Source organism: Halichoeres trimaculatus, unplaced genomic scaffold (genome assembly GCF_033239565.1).
Source record: "Halichoeres trimaculatus isolate MK-OKI-2021-1 unplaced genomic scaffold, fHalTri1.1 fHalTri1_scaffold_2, whole genome shotgun sequence".
NCBI lineage: Eukaryota > Metazoa > Chordata > Actinopteri > Labriformes > Labridae > Halichoeres > Halichoeres trimaculatus.
The window spans coordinates 29,108,115-29,124,925 of record NW_027437180.1 but is presented as its reverse complement, the minus strand read 5'-3'; the positions used below and the strand labels follow the sequence as shown (position 1 = coordinate 29,124,925).

Sequence of the window (16,811 nt, the reverse complement as noted above, 5' to 3'; positions counted from 1 at the left end):
CAAATGAAGGATGATTTGGCAACACCGCCCTCCCCCTCGACTCATGACACAGGACACATGTCTCCTGCTGATCTTGTATAATTACCTGGGTATTTTCAAAAGGGTCTTTTGACACCCTCAGATATCTGACAATGTCACCATGGGCTTAAATATATATTCAGAATAGGCTTCTTTTTCCTGCTGGGTCAATTGACCTGAAATACTGACACCTTGACCTTGGTTTGTAATATTCTATTGCACTGAGATCATTTCAGAGTCTAGTTTGATTTACATGTATTACCTGAGCAAAGCCTAGAAATTATGTTGCTTTTACGTTATGTGTGCTGGTAAATTTAAAGACTTTGTTGGGTTTAAGTGTCATCACAGTAATAAATGTAATGACTACATAACAGTCTTAAAGCAAACATACATTTTTTTTCTTGTTTTTTTGTTTTATTTTGTTCATTTATTTGTATTTTTGCATGCCCATTGACTCTTCAAGAACTTTCAGGAAGTTCACAGTAATTACTGTGCTGTGAACTAAAGTGCGACCCAACTGCTCTCAAATCTTTGCCCACAGCATATGAATTCATATCAACACACCCATTCAACTTTACAATTCAGTTCTAGCTCCAGTAAATTAATTCTGGCAAGAGGGGCAGCAATTGAGAGAAAAACATGAAGAGAAAAAAGTTTGACAACATTTTTAGCCAGAGAGGAGAGACAACTGTTACCATGGCAAATAATCCTGAAATTCTTCGCCTTACTGTTTCCAGCCAATTACCTCAAACCTCTTGTCTTATATGGGCGGCAAAGGTTTTCAGGAGATTTTCTCTCAGCTTTGATGAGCAATTTAGCACAAGTAACACATCTAAGTTGAAATATGTTCATAGTTGCAGTTTTCCGTCCGTTGCACTAAGGTCTCTGTCTGCAACAACACATTTATATTGTATTCATGTACTCACCCTCAGCTTGGCAAACAGATGCATATGTTGTCCCAATCCACTCACTGAACCAGTGAAATGATATGATTATCTGCATGGTTGGTTGGCACTTAGATCACACCAAAGGGATACAATGCCAGGTCAGTGTATTGCTTTTAAATTTTTAATAGGCTGCATTCAAAACACGGTTAACAATGCAGCAGTAATGTGTGAAGGGGATGAGGCTTTGGCTTCAGGGTCAACCATTGTCGGGGGGTCTTGTGGAGGTTTAAGCTTGACTGCAGAGACTTAGCACATGTTTCAGTGACCATAGTGGTACTTAGTTCTCCAGAGTATGTAGTCAGCCTTATGTATATTAGTGTGTGTGTGTGTATATGTGACTGTTGACTGTGGGCATTCTGGTTGAGCGGGTGTGAGGGGTAAGACTGGTTGGATGGAAGGGCATGTGTTACATTTTTTCACATGAAAGCACTTCATAAAGTTTGATTGATTGATTGTTTGATAGTATTTACAGATGTTAGAGCGTTTAAAAAATGTTTGCCCATTGCCACACAGCTGTGACTCATAACCTTTGTGTATTAAATGTATACGATTTTTAGCACGACAGTAGATTGGATCATACTTGTTTTCAGTAGAAATGCATCTTAATGACATCACTGCATCTACTACAGTTTGGGATAGATACCAAATTAGGTATTTTTATAGGTACTGACCGAGTTCTGTCAAAAGAACCAGGTACCAATTTACATAAAATCAAAATTTACCATGTTTAGGTTCCTAAATCCATCCTTGTGACTGTGAGAAAGTGGGAGAGTAGGTGATTTTCCAATGCTGGACATGAACACAGGATAGCAAGGTTATATATTGAAGAATAAATATGTTAAATTGAAAGCAATTTTAGATTTTATTATTAAACAAATTGATATTTTTTACCATATAAACACACAAAAATACCGAAAATTGGTAATGTTCAGTAGTGAAACCAGCCAGGTACCGGGAATCGGTACTGCATTGTTTCAAATGCAAAAGGTACCCATACCTAACTACAGATGATTTCCAAAAGCAACAACACAAACGCAAAATCAAAACAAAAAAAATGGTTGCAAACGCCACTACACGACAGAATTACAGCCACAGCAGAAGTTAAAACAGTTAGTAATCCTAATGGACACAGAAGAGTTGTGAAAGTAAGTTAATAGTTTTCTTTTTTAGGCTAAAATTAAGCTAAATTAACTTTGTAGAGGTGTCACCTCGTGATACTCTTCAAAGTACTAAAGCTTTATGAATCAGTCATGTCATTAGCATAAGAACTATGGTTATCATAGTTGAACTTAAACTGAAAATAATTTACTCACTTTCAAAAGTTTTCTGTGTCTGTTGGGATAACTGTTCTCTTAACTTTGATCGTTGCTGTACTTCCATGGTGTTGTGGCTTTTGCATTTGTGTTGTGGCTTTTGCAAAGGCTGACACCCACTGGCCAAGGTACATTTGAAATATCTGAGCAATTACAAGTGATAAAAATATTATTCTTATGTCTGAATTGATCAATCTGGCATGTGTGAGTGTGTTTGCTGCTTCATACCTAATAAAAGTAACTAAAACATTGAAAAAGTGCCAGACCAATAACAGAGAAACATTCGTCTTACATTCTCAGGTACAGTGTTTGTCACAAACCACTTTAGTTGTCCCTTAGGACAACATAACTGTAGTTGCAGGGAAACAGAATAGTGAATGGGGCATTGAGGAGTTCTTTATGAGTGCTGTGTTGATAAGACTGGCTGGCAGAAATCTCTAAAACAAACTACTGTGATGAAATTGAAACAAGTCAGCTGTTGCACTGAGACTAACCACAATTAAGGCTCATTAGGCATTAATGCTTTAAGTTTTTCCAAAAGTGACAAAGGAAATAAGGAGGCAAAATAAATTAGGGATTTTTTTAAATTATTTATTTTGTCAAGAAGAAACAGCTCATTCCCTAAAAAATCTTTTTGGGAAAAACTGATTTCAGTAAATACAAAAATAAACTGAATAAGCACCACAGTTTGCATCACTTACTGAATGTAGTGAACACACATTTTATTGACTGTACAGTTGTACTCGTATAGTTTAGACATAATAGTTCCTATGGAATCATTTATTCTCAACAACTTGCGGGGGGTTGCTCATCAAAAACAGAAAAACAGTTAATCCAAGAACCAAATGGCAAACTGATGAGACATGATGTATAGCTGCATATCGTTGCAGGATAGCAGAAGACTGCATTGGATTGTTCAGCAACATTGGTCCTCTGGATTGTTCTACAGCAGGATTACTGTGTCAGTATCAGACCAACATCTAATGTCAGGACGAGATTGGTGCATCCGTTCATTGGTCCATCCAGTCGACTCAGTTATTACTGTGATAGTTTTACAAAAGCTGTGATAGCCAGATACAGAAGCTGTTGCTCTCACCTGTTTGTATTTGGTCGCAACAGGCCAGTGTAGAGCCCTCAGAGACTTTAAATTTGATTAGGATCCGCACAAATAAACTTCACTTATTGTCAGTCTAGGTTCATCTCTGAGGCCAAAACAGACAGCCTTGTTTTCAAACAAATATCCAATTACACAGTGCAGCAACAACACCCCTGGGATGGCAGCTGTGCCATACGCCCTGATGGTGACTCCCACAAACCTGCCGTCTGTTATACTGCAAAAATAACCTTAAATGCTACAGGCTGAACCCCAGCTGGTCAGGAGGCAAGCGTTATCTCAAAACGGTTGATGATGGCGACACAGTTTAATGAGATCTTTATGTAAAAGAGCATCCTCAAGGTGGAGGACTGAGGAGTTTGAGCATTATTTATTGTAAGGATGTCCATACACTTCTCCCCAAGTAGCAATAGGTTCAGTACTTTTCACTTCTAAAAGCTTAATTACACCAATCCTAAATTAATTGGGCTCACAATTTATAGTTTATCATTGCTATGTAAGAAAAGCACCTATTACACATTGGTTCCAGGGTTCACTTTAATTGGCAACCCAGGGCAAAAGTTATGTCTGCTCCTTAATGAAGTAATTAGCTAAAGCCATTGCATCAAAGGCCTGTGCTGATTGCAAATTTGATTTTGTCTGGTCACTGGGTCCTTCAACTCACAGCGATTCATATTTTATTTCGGTGAATGTCCTCTGCCAAAAAGTGTGCCAAGACATTGCTATTATGATTTCAAACACGTTTTAACTGCCTTTTGTAAAACCGACATCAACTGAAGATAGATGTGCAGTGCCACTAACACTCTCATTTCCAAACGTTTGTCTTCATAAAGGCAATACAGTGGAAAATGAAATGTTTACAGGGATTTTTTTTCATCCTAATGTGACCAGAATTAGGCTGTATGAAGTGACATCAGAGGGAGTTATGTGAAAGCTGATTGGTTCATAAAAGAAGTATTCAGATGTCCTTTTATCAATCTTTCTTATGTGCTCTGTTTCATCAGTCTTTTATCACCTCATATCCTTATCACCATGCAGAAAAGTAGCTACACTAACCAGACTGTGTATTGAATATATCCGTGGACTATACATTTAACTGCTTGAATATTACCAAGGGCTTGGGTGCACACTACATTATTCATGAGGTGTTATTTATTAACACCCTACTAGGAATAATATTCCAAGAAGGCACAGGCCTTATGGGCAGTGAGATGAAGACTGCTTTAATTGCGTTGTTAATTCCGCTCACAGCCAGTGTCATCATGGCCTTTCACGTCTTCACACTTCCCAGTTCTCACCTGAGAGAAAATCGCACAAGCATTAAAATAAAAGCACGAGAATCAACGTGACATTTCCATTGGCACATTAAGGCTTCCTTAGATACAAATACAGCAGATAGTTGATTGAATCAAAAGCCCATTTGGTGCAGGCAGGAGGACTTGTTTTGTGGACGTAATGCATAAATTTAGCTTTCTGTGAGAGTAAAAAAAAGGAGAAAATGATTTGATGTTTATAAAATCAATAACATCAGCTCTTTGACTGTTAATGTGTGAGTTTCTGGTTTCATTGTTCACAGATGAGCATTTTGTTGACATCTTCATTTTATAAGCAGATGGGGGAATGTAGAGTACCATGTTTCCAGCCTCTGAGCCATTATAATTACTTCCCCCTTCACCCCCCTTCACATGTGTGTGACATGAAATGATTACCTATTGATTGTTATCACGATAAATCACTAATGTCATCAGGTCCTTTACTGGCTTTTCTCTTTTGATTTTAATTTCATCACCTTTAACCCACCCCCCAATTTAAAGGTGGAGGCATTAAGGGCCGACAAGCACTGACCTTTCCCACAGCATGCATCTATTATCCTACAGGACTAATCATGCTTGTCTTGTGCCCTAGACAGGTGTAAGGAGGCAGACGGATGTGATGTGGAGAAATGTCAAGGTCTTGCTGTGTTCACATTTTGTTTGAGATTCATTTGCCGGGTTATAGATCCTTTAACATCCAAGGCGCAACAGATTACATCACAGACATATCCATATGCATATTTAGTTAAACTTTGAAATGTAATCATATGAATTATCTATTCGCAGTGAAATTTCAGCCTCACAAACATGTTATTCATAGTAATAATTTTTCCTTACAAACCAAAGGACAACCAGAGTTTACCCAAATATATGATTTCTTTTCCTTTTCCCACTTACAGCTTAAACCAAACACCTTCACCTTGAGCAGGGCAGTGTTTCTGTCACTGCAGGTACAGCCTCTCACGTCACGCTGCGGAGTTTAATGTCTCGAAAATGGGTCTGATTTTGACTGTGTCATTTTGGTTTCACTGGCCATTGAACTGTAAGTTGAGAGAGAGAGAAAGAGAGAGGGAGCAGCAGCAATTGCTGTCTGAGTCCAGGCACTTAGTCACGGCTGCCACACGGTGTAAATTGATGCCAGCATTTGACAGAAAGTATCGAGCACTCAAATCTCACTCTGCCTCAGTTGTTAGACGCCTGCAGGTCTGCTAATAATAAACAATGTGAGCCCTGATTGTATTGGCATTTCCTGATCATTTTGGCTGAAAGTAGAGATGCATCTGTTCCACACCTGATTAGGACAGGGACTGATAAGTAAAGCATTCTTTACAGTGCGCTGGCTTAACATTTCAATTCCCATGAAACAGTTTTTAAATAGCTTCTCTTGCAGAGGGACTTGGGAATGTACGGATAGATTAAAAGAAACAACCCAGAGGTCCATTTTCATAATTATGTTTTGGTGCCAAGCCGACTGCTTGGCTAGCACTCTTGGAAAAGGAGGAAGGGAGAGAGAAAGCAAAGAGAAATCAATACTTCAGTTGAAACAGTCTTTGCTGCCTTTTTGGGTTTTGTTTTCCTTTTTTTTCCAAGGGAGGGAAAGGGATGGCAGGGAACTGTGAGTGAGACAGCCTGGCCCCCGTGGCAGTACAGTACCAGCTTGAGCAAAAGGTAAAAGATGTTTTTTAGATGAACAAACTACTGTACAACCTACCTGGGTGACACTGCTTTTTGACTGCACAGGCAGCACCAACACCCCCTGTGCAATCGAGTGCTTGTAGCAAAGTGAAGAGAAATCAGTCTAACCAGGCTTTTGCTCCTGGAGACTGGAGCACAGCAGAGCAGCAAGACATTGAGGGCCAATAGGAAGTATGAACAGTTGCCCTCTGCCTGAGGGGATGTGAGTCAGCCGTTAGTTCTCTTCTTTCTCTCTATCACAACATTCACAGCAATGGAACAAGATAAACCAATAACTTGGCCTCTAAATTGACACTTTATGACACTTATATACGACTAGAACATGTGGGAACATACACACACACTTATATATTGTCGTCCCAAGTCAGCTAACTTTATGATTTGTTTATATTGCTTTCAATTACCTCTCTGTGTCCCTTGTTGAGCCCAATAAAATTTTATACCGTAGATATTATTCTCTAGGGCTGCATCCTCTTCACGGATGGCATTTCCATTTACAAATATGGATGCAAATAAATCACATGTTGAAGCCTCTACATTAGAGGACTTGGTTAGAAATATACTGGTTCTTGACATCTCCTCTAAGAGTGGACAAGCAAGGTGCAGACTGCTGCAAACAGATTGCCAGCATCATCTTTTGTATTACATCAGGTGTCTGCACACTCTCCTTTACACTGCTATGTGTTATACATCTAAGGGTTGGTGAATGTGTCTGTTCCTGTCTGAACTGTGCAGTCATCCACCTTTGTCTCATGTAGAGACCCTGACCCTGTCCCTGCTCGCAGCATTGTTTCACCTCCCCGGCAGCCCTGCAGCAAATTATCATATTTATCGAGAAAAGCCAGCCGTGATATTAGCAGGAATACCCACTCCTCAGCTGCGGCACCAGAGAAACGACCATTGTAAATCACACTCTTGTCAGCCTTTCATGCAAGCTCAGTCATGGTTGTCAAGGAGACCATGATGTGATTGTGAAGGCTGTCCTGTTTTCTGTGAAGGGTGCAGTCACAGATTTGATTGGAAATCATATAGACTCAAAAGAAAAAAAATAAATAAAAGGCAAACCTCCAGTGAAGCAGTATTGTGATCTTTATGAAAGTGAAAAAGCTAAAACCCAAATGTAGAATCCATGCTCCCATTTGACTTTAGGCTTTAATAAGCTGATAAAAACCCTATATGTTTTAAATTACACTCTAAGAAGAGTTAAATCGTATATGTAGAATGACTGATGACACTCCTCTAGTCACATTCAAAAAAACAGAAAAATAATTCAAAATTGTGTTCTTTCTGTCTATAGATTAAACTGATGCAAGGTCTAATAAGGCAAAACAAATTGAAATATATTTACATATTTAAAAAGTGTTCAAAAGATAATGTAACAGTTTGCTTTTAAGCCTTTTGAAAAAGTTTAATCATAAAATACATAAACAAGACAGGAGACATGTCAGTATTAAAGTCAAGTAGAGTTCCTAATGTGTAGTTGGATAAGATGTTTATGGTGTTGCTGGGGTCTAAGAATGGCATCACCAAAGTCAGTATTGTGAAAGAAAGGAATGCCATATTACTTACGTTGAGAGCATGCAGCCTCTGAACAAGTTTTCTTGTTTTGCCTGAATCCAGATCTCAGCTCTGGTCTTCATTCTGTCTGTGTTTCCAGGCAACATTTAATGTAGCACAGGCTTTTAGTGAAGTTTTTCCTTTCAGAGGAAGTTATAGTTTTTAAGGCATTGGCAAAATAACCCCTGAGATAGAATTTAAGGGATTTCCTCAGTGTTTGTTTTTCTTGTAAAATTATGGACTGTGGACTTCTTTAATCCATGTACTTCTGAGGCTGCAGACGGTATTGATCCTGAAATGAAAGGACCAAAATACAAATGCACCATCTAAGTTGGTGTATGTTAGAGAGGGCAGAGGCTAAATGCAGCAGGACTCTTTTGAATATAGTGCTGTCAAAGTGCAGGATTAATCATGCTAACCCCTGAGGATCCACATTAAACAAAATCTGAGAGGATTAATGTAGGAGTCATTTTTCAGTGAAAGAAAGTGAAGGTGCATATGGACCTATACGGGATGTTATAGAGTCTCATTTTCCCCCTGACTTCCTCTGAACTCTCTGTGATCATCCACACCTCAGTCACATGCACCTTTGCGTGTTCTTAATGTAGATGTTTCATCATAGGAGATGTGTACATTTACCGAGGCTGATGTGGAAGCAGCTTTGTTGTATGGGTTCACCGATGGTGTGGAATCGGGTCAGTGAACTTCAGTGTTGCTACCAAGGGACCTCTGTATAAACCTTAACCTGATTTCTTCACACATCTTGGTTGCTTATGTCGACACAGCACAGATTGAAAACTCAGGCTTCACTCACATTGATAATTTTATAAACAGAATTGAATACACATCCTTATTGTAATCTAGTGCCTTTGGGCTTCTTTGTGGCACCTTCTTATGTTTTAGCTTTGTGTTCATCTGCTTTATTCCCTTCAACGTGACAAGGATAAATTGTACGTTTTTGTTTGACCAAGCTCAACAGCTTTCCTCAAATATTTCACTTTGAAAATATTTCAACTGCATGCTTACTGCCTACCATTGTATCTCTGACAGCAGTTAGCAAACTCTTGGTGTAAAGGTGAAAGCCGGGGTATGAGCTAGAGCTATTTCATGAAATTCTTGAACTTGCGGTGTCATTCCTTTAGAGATATTAAAGTATAAAAGCAACAGGACCTAGCTTAACAGACTCTTTGTCCAAGGCCAAGAATAAAATGAAAATAGGCTTTTCAAGTTAACCATTGCAGTGAAAAACACCTTTCTTTTAATTGTGTGCAAGTGTCCATACAGTTGTAAACACAGCACTTTTTTATGTTTACACTTTTTTTTCTTTTCTAATTTCTCATTCAATTCTCCATTCATTTCTGTTTTTTCTTTATCTTTCTTATGTATTAATTAATTCATTCCCAAATATTCAATGATGACTACTATAAAAAAAGTAAACATGTAACTCCTTATGCTTTTATTATCATTATTATTTTATTTCATTTTATTTTATTTATTTATTTTTGTTTGTTTTGTCATACTAATTACAAGGGATGTGCAAGTTCATCATGTGACTAAACAATATCCCTAATGTTACTTGTCTATAAAACATAATCATTTTAATCATAGTGCTCCCTAAATGTTGTTAAAGCTTGGTGTCGCCTGCCAATACTTGCCTGGACTGTAGAATTACCTGTATGATTTGTGCAGTTTTTTTGTTTGTTTGTTTGTTTTTTTTCTGACAGTGTCATTGCTTCTGGGGCAATTGTCTAGTTTAAATTTATGTGTCAACTTTCATGACAAGAAAAATTGTCACTTTGACACATCATTGTTTATTAATAGGTGTTTATGAACAGGGGAAGATGTTTGTGAAAAAGGTTTTAAATTCCAATATCAGTGTAATGCAGTGTTCTCCGGGACCCTGACAAATTGTAACCTCTTTAGTTTAAAGTTAAACGAGCAATGCTGTGATACTTTTTATTTATTTATTTATTTATTTATTTATTTATTAATTTATTATTATTATTATTATTATTATTATTATTATTATTATTATTATTATTATTATTATTATTATTATTATTAAGAGGTGTCAGTCTTGTGGGGGAGGACTGTTAGAAACACCTTCCTTTAATTTCAAGATTTTGGGCAGTGAAAATAATGAGTGCTGGTGTGCTAGCATGTGTGGTAGGTGCTTTATCTGTATGCACAGAGCTGATGTAGCAGGAGTCTTCGGGGGAGACAGTGTGTGGAGGAGTGGAGGATTGTATCCCAGTCAGCAACATATTAGTGGACCTGTCACTTAGTAAACAGTGACTTAAACTCATTTCCATTCCGAGTTAGTGTAGAGTGTAGGGAGAACTCCTGAGTGCATTAGAGTCACTCGCAATTTGGGTCCACTTTGTCCCTCAGGCAAGGGTGGGTGCGGGGGGGTTGGAAAAAAAAGGTAGCAGAGGGAGCAATTAAGCAGCAGTCTGTAATCAAAATGACTCACAAGCCCATTGCTTAATTCCAGGTCTTGTTGTACCAACAGCACGCAATACACATGACTTTTTTGATTGTGTGTTACACCAAACAGTACTCTTTAATAAGCAAGTAAGAAATCCTAGACAGCCCAGTTTTCTATAAAACACGTTTTCTGTCACAAGAACAATGCAGTCTAATGTCTTTCAAATGAGAATCAGACTTTGTAGCTAAAGTCGTCAAATTCACTGTTCTGAAACGTTCATTTCATCATCAAAGATGTCTTCATCTGAGCAGGATGTTCAGACATTACAACCAGTATCATGATGAACAGGCTCCGAAATCTATCACCTTTGTTTTTTTTGTTAAATCATGCTTTCTTGTTAAAAATGATGCAAGTCTAACGTGCCTTTTGATGTCACTGTAAGCCCTATGGGCAAACTCTCTCAGACAGCACACACATCACTAATAATAACATCCCCTATAGACTTAAACATCACACAACCTTGATGTCTTGTGTTCCTCTTGTGTCATGCACCTTAACCTGTTTCTGTCACCCCCTGCTACACACAATGTATGTCGAGGCGTCACAGCTGTGAGCTGACATCTCATGACTAAAACAAACAGAGGTACTCCAGCAAGGGCAGGCTTGTAATTGTTTCACAGTCTGCATACTGTATTCCCCTGTCCCATGTTCTGCTACGTCTGTGTTGACAGACAGCTTTATTTACCATGTGCATGTCGGTGAGTACATGTCAGCACTCACAAGTGTGCAAAAGCTGTGGAGAGGCTGAACAAGAGCAATGAGCAATTCTGATAGTTTTTGTGTATTAGGAAGAGATAAAACACGACCCCCTGGCCCCTGACAATACCATTTCTGCACGAGTAAACATCCAGATGACAGACTTTTAATAGAACAAAGTGCTTCCATCTTAAATCACATAACGTAAAATGTCATCCCTTCTGATTGCTTCTTCGACAGCCATTCTTCTGCACATGCCTCTTTTCTTGGACGGAGCTCTTACGCGAGACTCTGGCTGACTCTGTCTCTATGACTTGTTTTTTAGATCATAACTCGAAGGGGGATTTGTTTGGTGTATAGCTTCTGGGAAATGCTGTCCAAAGTGTGTGAGTTTTGAGAGTATTCCTCTGGCACAGCTTTTGTGCTCTTTGGCACAGCCTGTCAAGTGTTCACTCAGGCCAAAACAATAAAAAATTCATAAAACGCGGATAATTGGTCAAAGTTAAGGGCTCTAAATGATTACTTTTGTTGGGGATTTTTTTGAGATGATATCAAGATAAACTGATTGTGTTTAATAAACATAGACGTTACTGAACAGCAATAAAGTCGGACTAAGAGATGTTATTGAACGTATTAGCGTCGTATGTGCTTCCTTTGGTGATACAAGGTCCTCAACCCTACACATTAAAACAACAGTGAAAAAAATTACACCATCAGATCTATTTTCGGTTGCTCGGCTCCATTTAGGTGATTTAGATCGCATACATGAGAATACCCATCTCTCTGACGGCATTGGAAACCTTCATCAAATTAGAATTGAAGTGATTATACCAGGCAGAGCAAAAGGACAAAATCGATAGTTCTTTGTTCCAGGCTAAAATGAAGAATGGGCATTCAGCAGAGATCTCTTTCTATTGCAGTCTCACTCTCTGTCTCTCTCCAACACACAGGGGCATGCACACAGAAAAACACAAGCCTTTGAGTATTCTGTTTTAACATCCTCAACCATATCAGCATTAGGTCTGTGTGGTGTAGTCTCAAACCGTCTGTCTTGTTTTTTTTTTTTCTTTTTCTCTTCTCTCTGGAAAAAAAAAGAAAAACAGAATGAAAGCTCAAAGGAGAGACACTTCCTTAGATAATTGCAATTAGTAGTTTTGGCTGGAGTGTTGCTGTGTTGGCTTTGGCCCAACTCTCTGTGTTGGGTAAGAGGGAGTGGGCTTGCTGGGCATGCTTCCAACCTCCAGAACGCCCTCTGCCCTGGTGCCTCACATGGGCCCACTGAAGCAGTCAGAAAGCCGCTGGGCCCGAGCAAAACTAGAGAAAAGTAACTTTGTGAGAGAATAAAGACTGAGACAGGAGACTCTTTCTAACGGTCACATAGTTCAGTTGTACCGTAATTGGAGAAAGAGATAAAATAACAAGAAAGTGCTGCACCTTTGTCCCACTTCTTGTAAGCCTTCTTCTTCATGGAGACACAGGAAATGACACGTCATGTCTCCTTTTATTTGGGGAAAGTTCAGGCAAGGTTTTTGCCCACAAACCAAGTTGTACAGATCAGAAATATAATACCAGAAACTTTTTTGGAATAGATCTTGTGAACCAGTAGTGGCAAATGCTCTCTCAGAAACCATTGTAAAAACCAAAGCAAGATGTCCAATAATGCTTGTTCACCACAAAAGAAGAAAATAGGAAAAATAAAGTGGGTGGAATCTGTTTCCTTTTCTTAATGGTGAGTGATTTGTAGAGTCCTCACAGCTTTAACTTTAAATTTATTTAGAAAAAACAAGAAGGATATTAATGACATACCACATGTAACGAAGGTTAATAATGGTTTAGGGAATGCTCTTTGTAGTTTACGGTTATATAAGACAGGAAATGAATGCTGGCCACTTGATTTATTGCGTTGCATTGTGTATGTATTTTTTTCTGAGCCTTAAACCCCATTCATATTTAGGTAAAACACAAAGCTTCAATCACATTGTATTATCCTCTATTTTGTCACACACACACACACACATGCGCACACACACTCACACACATGTTTTGAATCCACATGCACACACTGCTTCACATAAAGGACTGCAATCCATCAATGTGCTCATTGCTGTCATGAGTAAAGAGACAGAGCTCTAAGCAAGAGTCCTCTAACACAAATTTGATTTACCTCAATTTAACTCAAACAGTGACATGTGAGCACTACGACTGCTAATGCAGACTGGCACCCTTTGGTGCCAACAGGCATGTGTCTGTTTAGCTTATTTTCAAAGCAAGGGCTCATGCTGAAATCTTATTTACTTAAGGATGATATTGGATTATACAGAGTTTAAAGTTATGGAAATTAACTGTGAAGAGCAGTGGTACTGAGGAGAAATATGATGACAACACGCAGGGATACAGCAGACTGCGTGGGTTTTTATCAGAAAGTAATTATTGGGGACATGCTGGTTTAAAACCTTTTACGACACCTTTAATATTCTTTAACTCTTTGATTCATTTCTCTTAACAATCTATGTCAGCCAGGCAATCCATACTGAAAAGCCATCAATCAAAAACAATTAAGTTTTTAGAAATAGCTTTAAAAAAATATATTACATATTTTGAGAGCCAGGCTGAATATGTTATCAAGATAAAATGGCATGCCAGTAACGCCAACATAAATCAAAGTAAGGGTCTTGTCATACATAGAAGCCACCAAGCAGCTTAATTATGCTACAAACTACCAAAAGTTTTTATGTTCTAGGCATGCTAGTCATGCATCACGGGCCTGATGGGAATGTCATCCTAATGAGTGAAGCTTTAGGTGTGTGAACCTGGCCGTTTGTGATCTGAGTGAATCCAATTACCTCATACCAACCAAGCGCTTTATTCCAACCTGGGCTTTGTCAGTCTATAAATCACACACATTCTTGACATGCACTGACTCTCAGGTAATTTCCCCACATTTGTTTCAAAACGTGGCATCAGGGGTCTGCAGGAAAAACTTCCGCTTTACTGACACAATGTCCATGTCATCCATGGCTCATCCCCACATTTATTTCTGCCTGCTGTTCCTTGTAGAAAGAAAATTGGCACGTGTTATCTGTACTGATTCTGTTTATTTATTTCAGTATAGTACATGGGAATAATCAAGAAACAAATCAGAATCCAGCCTGTTACATTTTTCTCCTGACTGTTACTTCTAGCAAACATGATTTGAATTACCTTTTTCACATCACAAGCAAAAACAAACATCTTCAGTGGAGCATGTGGATATAAAGCAGTAATAAGTTTATTTTTTATTTCGATGAAATACCTGTTTTACTTTTTATCAGTATACAAACAACACTCTGATGTCCATTTGGTATTAAAGGATACTTTAATTCACCAAAGAGCTGTTTTCCTCCTGTCAAAAAAAGTCTAGTTTAGTGAGTATTAATTGAACCATAGGTATTTGGGATTTAAAATCCCATCCTAGATTTCAGTACAGAGTTTCTGAGACTATTTAATATGAAGTTTGTTGATGTTTGTATTGGAAAACAAACAATAAGCTACCTGTTCTGATGACAATGTTCTCTTTTTCTTGTTTTATTAAGGTGGCCAACCTGGCTTGCTCCATCTCCAACAATGAAGAGGGTGTGAAGTTGGTTCGAATGGCTGCAACCCAAATTGACAGCTTATGTCCACAGGTGAGGATGTTAAAAACACTTTCATCTCACAAAAAGCTCTCCACATAAGCACTAGTTGCACACTTGGTAATTACAAACACTCATAAATGTGCATCAAATCTGCATCCTTTAAAAGAGTCAAGGAAACACAAAAACTAGAAATGACTAAGGAAGAATCCTTGTTGGCAGAACGAGAAGAAGGGCATTGAACAATGTGTAGGAGGACCCTGAAGCACTGTTTCTTAGGAACAACACAGAAGGTTGGAATTGATCCATTGTTTCCAAGGTTAACTGTAGGCCTCATTCACATGGGACCCAACAAGAGAAATGGAGCATGGAGGCTGAGTGTAAGGCTTGGGATCTAACATGCAGGCTTCACTGTGCACACCTGCTGAGACCCACTTACACAGAAAACTTGGGGGAGAAACCACCACTTTATACTTTTTGGCAACGCTGAGCACACACAAATTGAAAAACACACACAAATACACACACACACATAATAGAGAAACTTTGTGACAGGGAAAAGGGAACAAAGAGGGGGAGGAACAAAAAGAAATATTTCCATCTGTTCAGGGCAGAGTCCCTTATCTTCACACATGCAAACACACACACACACACACACACACACACACACACACACACACACACACACACACACACACACACACACACACACACACACACACACACACACACACACACACACGCACGCAAAGAAACACACAACCACTGCCATGTTTCTTATCAGTGTCCCTCTCTCTGCATCAGAATGACTTAACTAAATCTATATCTTAATATTTCTACTCCTGGTTAATGCTACCCTGGTATTGTGTTTAATACTACTGATGTAAGAAGTCTGAGTTGACTAATCTAAAAAATAAAAGAAATAAGGACAAAATATCATTTTTTTAAAATTTTCTGCATTAAATCATAAAACCCTCTGAAGTGTTGATTGCCTTTGGCTCAAAGCCAAATGTTCTATCTAACATAGAGCAGACTTCTTCTGAAGCTGAGATTCTTATTTTTGGAAGCGATAACCTTGTTCTCTTTAAGTGTGAAAAAGAAGAAAAAAAGTGCATTTTACTTTTTCAACCTTCAAACTTCAACCTTTCAAACATGATATATTGATTTTAACATTGTTGTGGTTGTGTCATTATTCACAGTGCTGGTGATGTGATTTCAGAATGGGTGAAAAAAAAAACAACCTTGCAACATCAAAACTTCTGTAAACTGTGCCTAAATGTATTGTAAAATCTACTGAAAAGCAAATAGTTGAACCACACTTTTACAGTTTTTTTCTGCTTCATCAGTTTGAACTTTTAATGTCAACTTCTGGATGCATAAAGAAAAAAACAGCTTGTCTGTTGACATACTAAAGAGTGTGTTGTAATTTGGTTACCTTGTGGAATAATGCTGGCTATTTTTCAACGCCAGGTGATCAATGCTGCTCTCACTCTGGCTGCCCGCCCGCAAAGCAAAGTAGCCCAGGACAACATGGATGTTTTCAAGGATCAGTGGGAGAAGCAGGTGCGCATCCTGACTGAGGCTGTGGATGACATCACCTCTGTGGATGACTTCCTGTCAGTCTCAGGTATGAGGCGACACAGCACACGCTCTCTACTCTGAGGAGAACTGAGGAATGTCTTATATAAATTCTCGTTCTGCTGCTGCTACAGCAGTTGTGCATGGTGACTTGAGGCAAGCTGAAAATAGTTCTAAATGTGGTGGCTAGATTTGAAAAAAAAAGAATCATTATTTTGAAAAGTGAAGCTAAGCTACTGAACTGGTCTAGAATAGAAGCAGTAGGGGGAGTTTAAAGAAAATGCAGTCACAGAGAAAGACAAACAGATTAGGAACAATTATTTCTCTTACTTTAAATGTGGTTTTACCTTCTGCTTGTTTACATTATAATTCACATATTTGGGTCAGCCACATCTTGAGTAATAACTTTTTAAACATATAAAATAACATTGTCCACTGCCCATTTTGAATTTTTGAAATTCATTGATGTGCTTTTCAATCG

General features: G+C 38.5%; 1 protein-coding gene across 1 annotated transcript in view; it reads left to right on the top strand.

Annotated features, from left to right (window-relative positions):
• ctnna2 (catenin (cadherin-associated protein), alpha 2) overlaps positions 1–16,811 on the top strand; it is a 335,649-nt gene that overhangs the window by 282,197 nt on the left and 36,641 nt on the right. The window contains exons 10-11 of the mRNA XM_074686588.1: positions 14,714–14,806; positions 16,223–16,379. Coding sequence (XP_074542689.1) covers positions 14,714–14,806; positions 16,223–16,379 — 250 coding nt within the window. The remainder of the gene's footprint in view (positions 1–14,713; positions 14,807–16,222; positions 16,380–16,811) is intronic.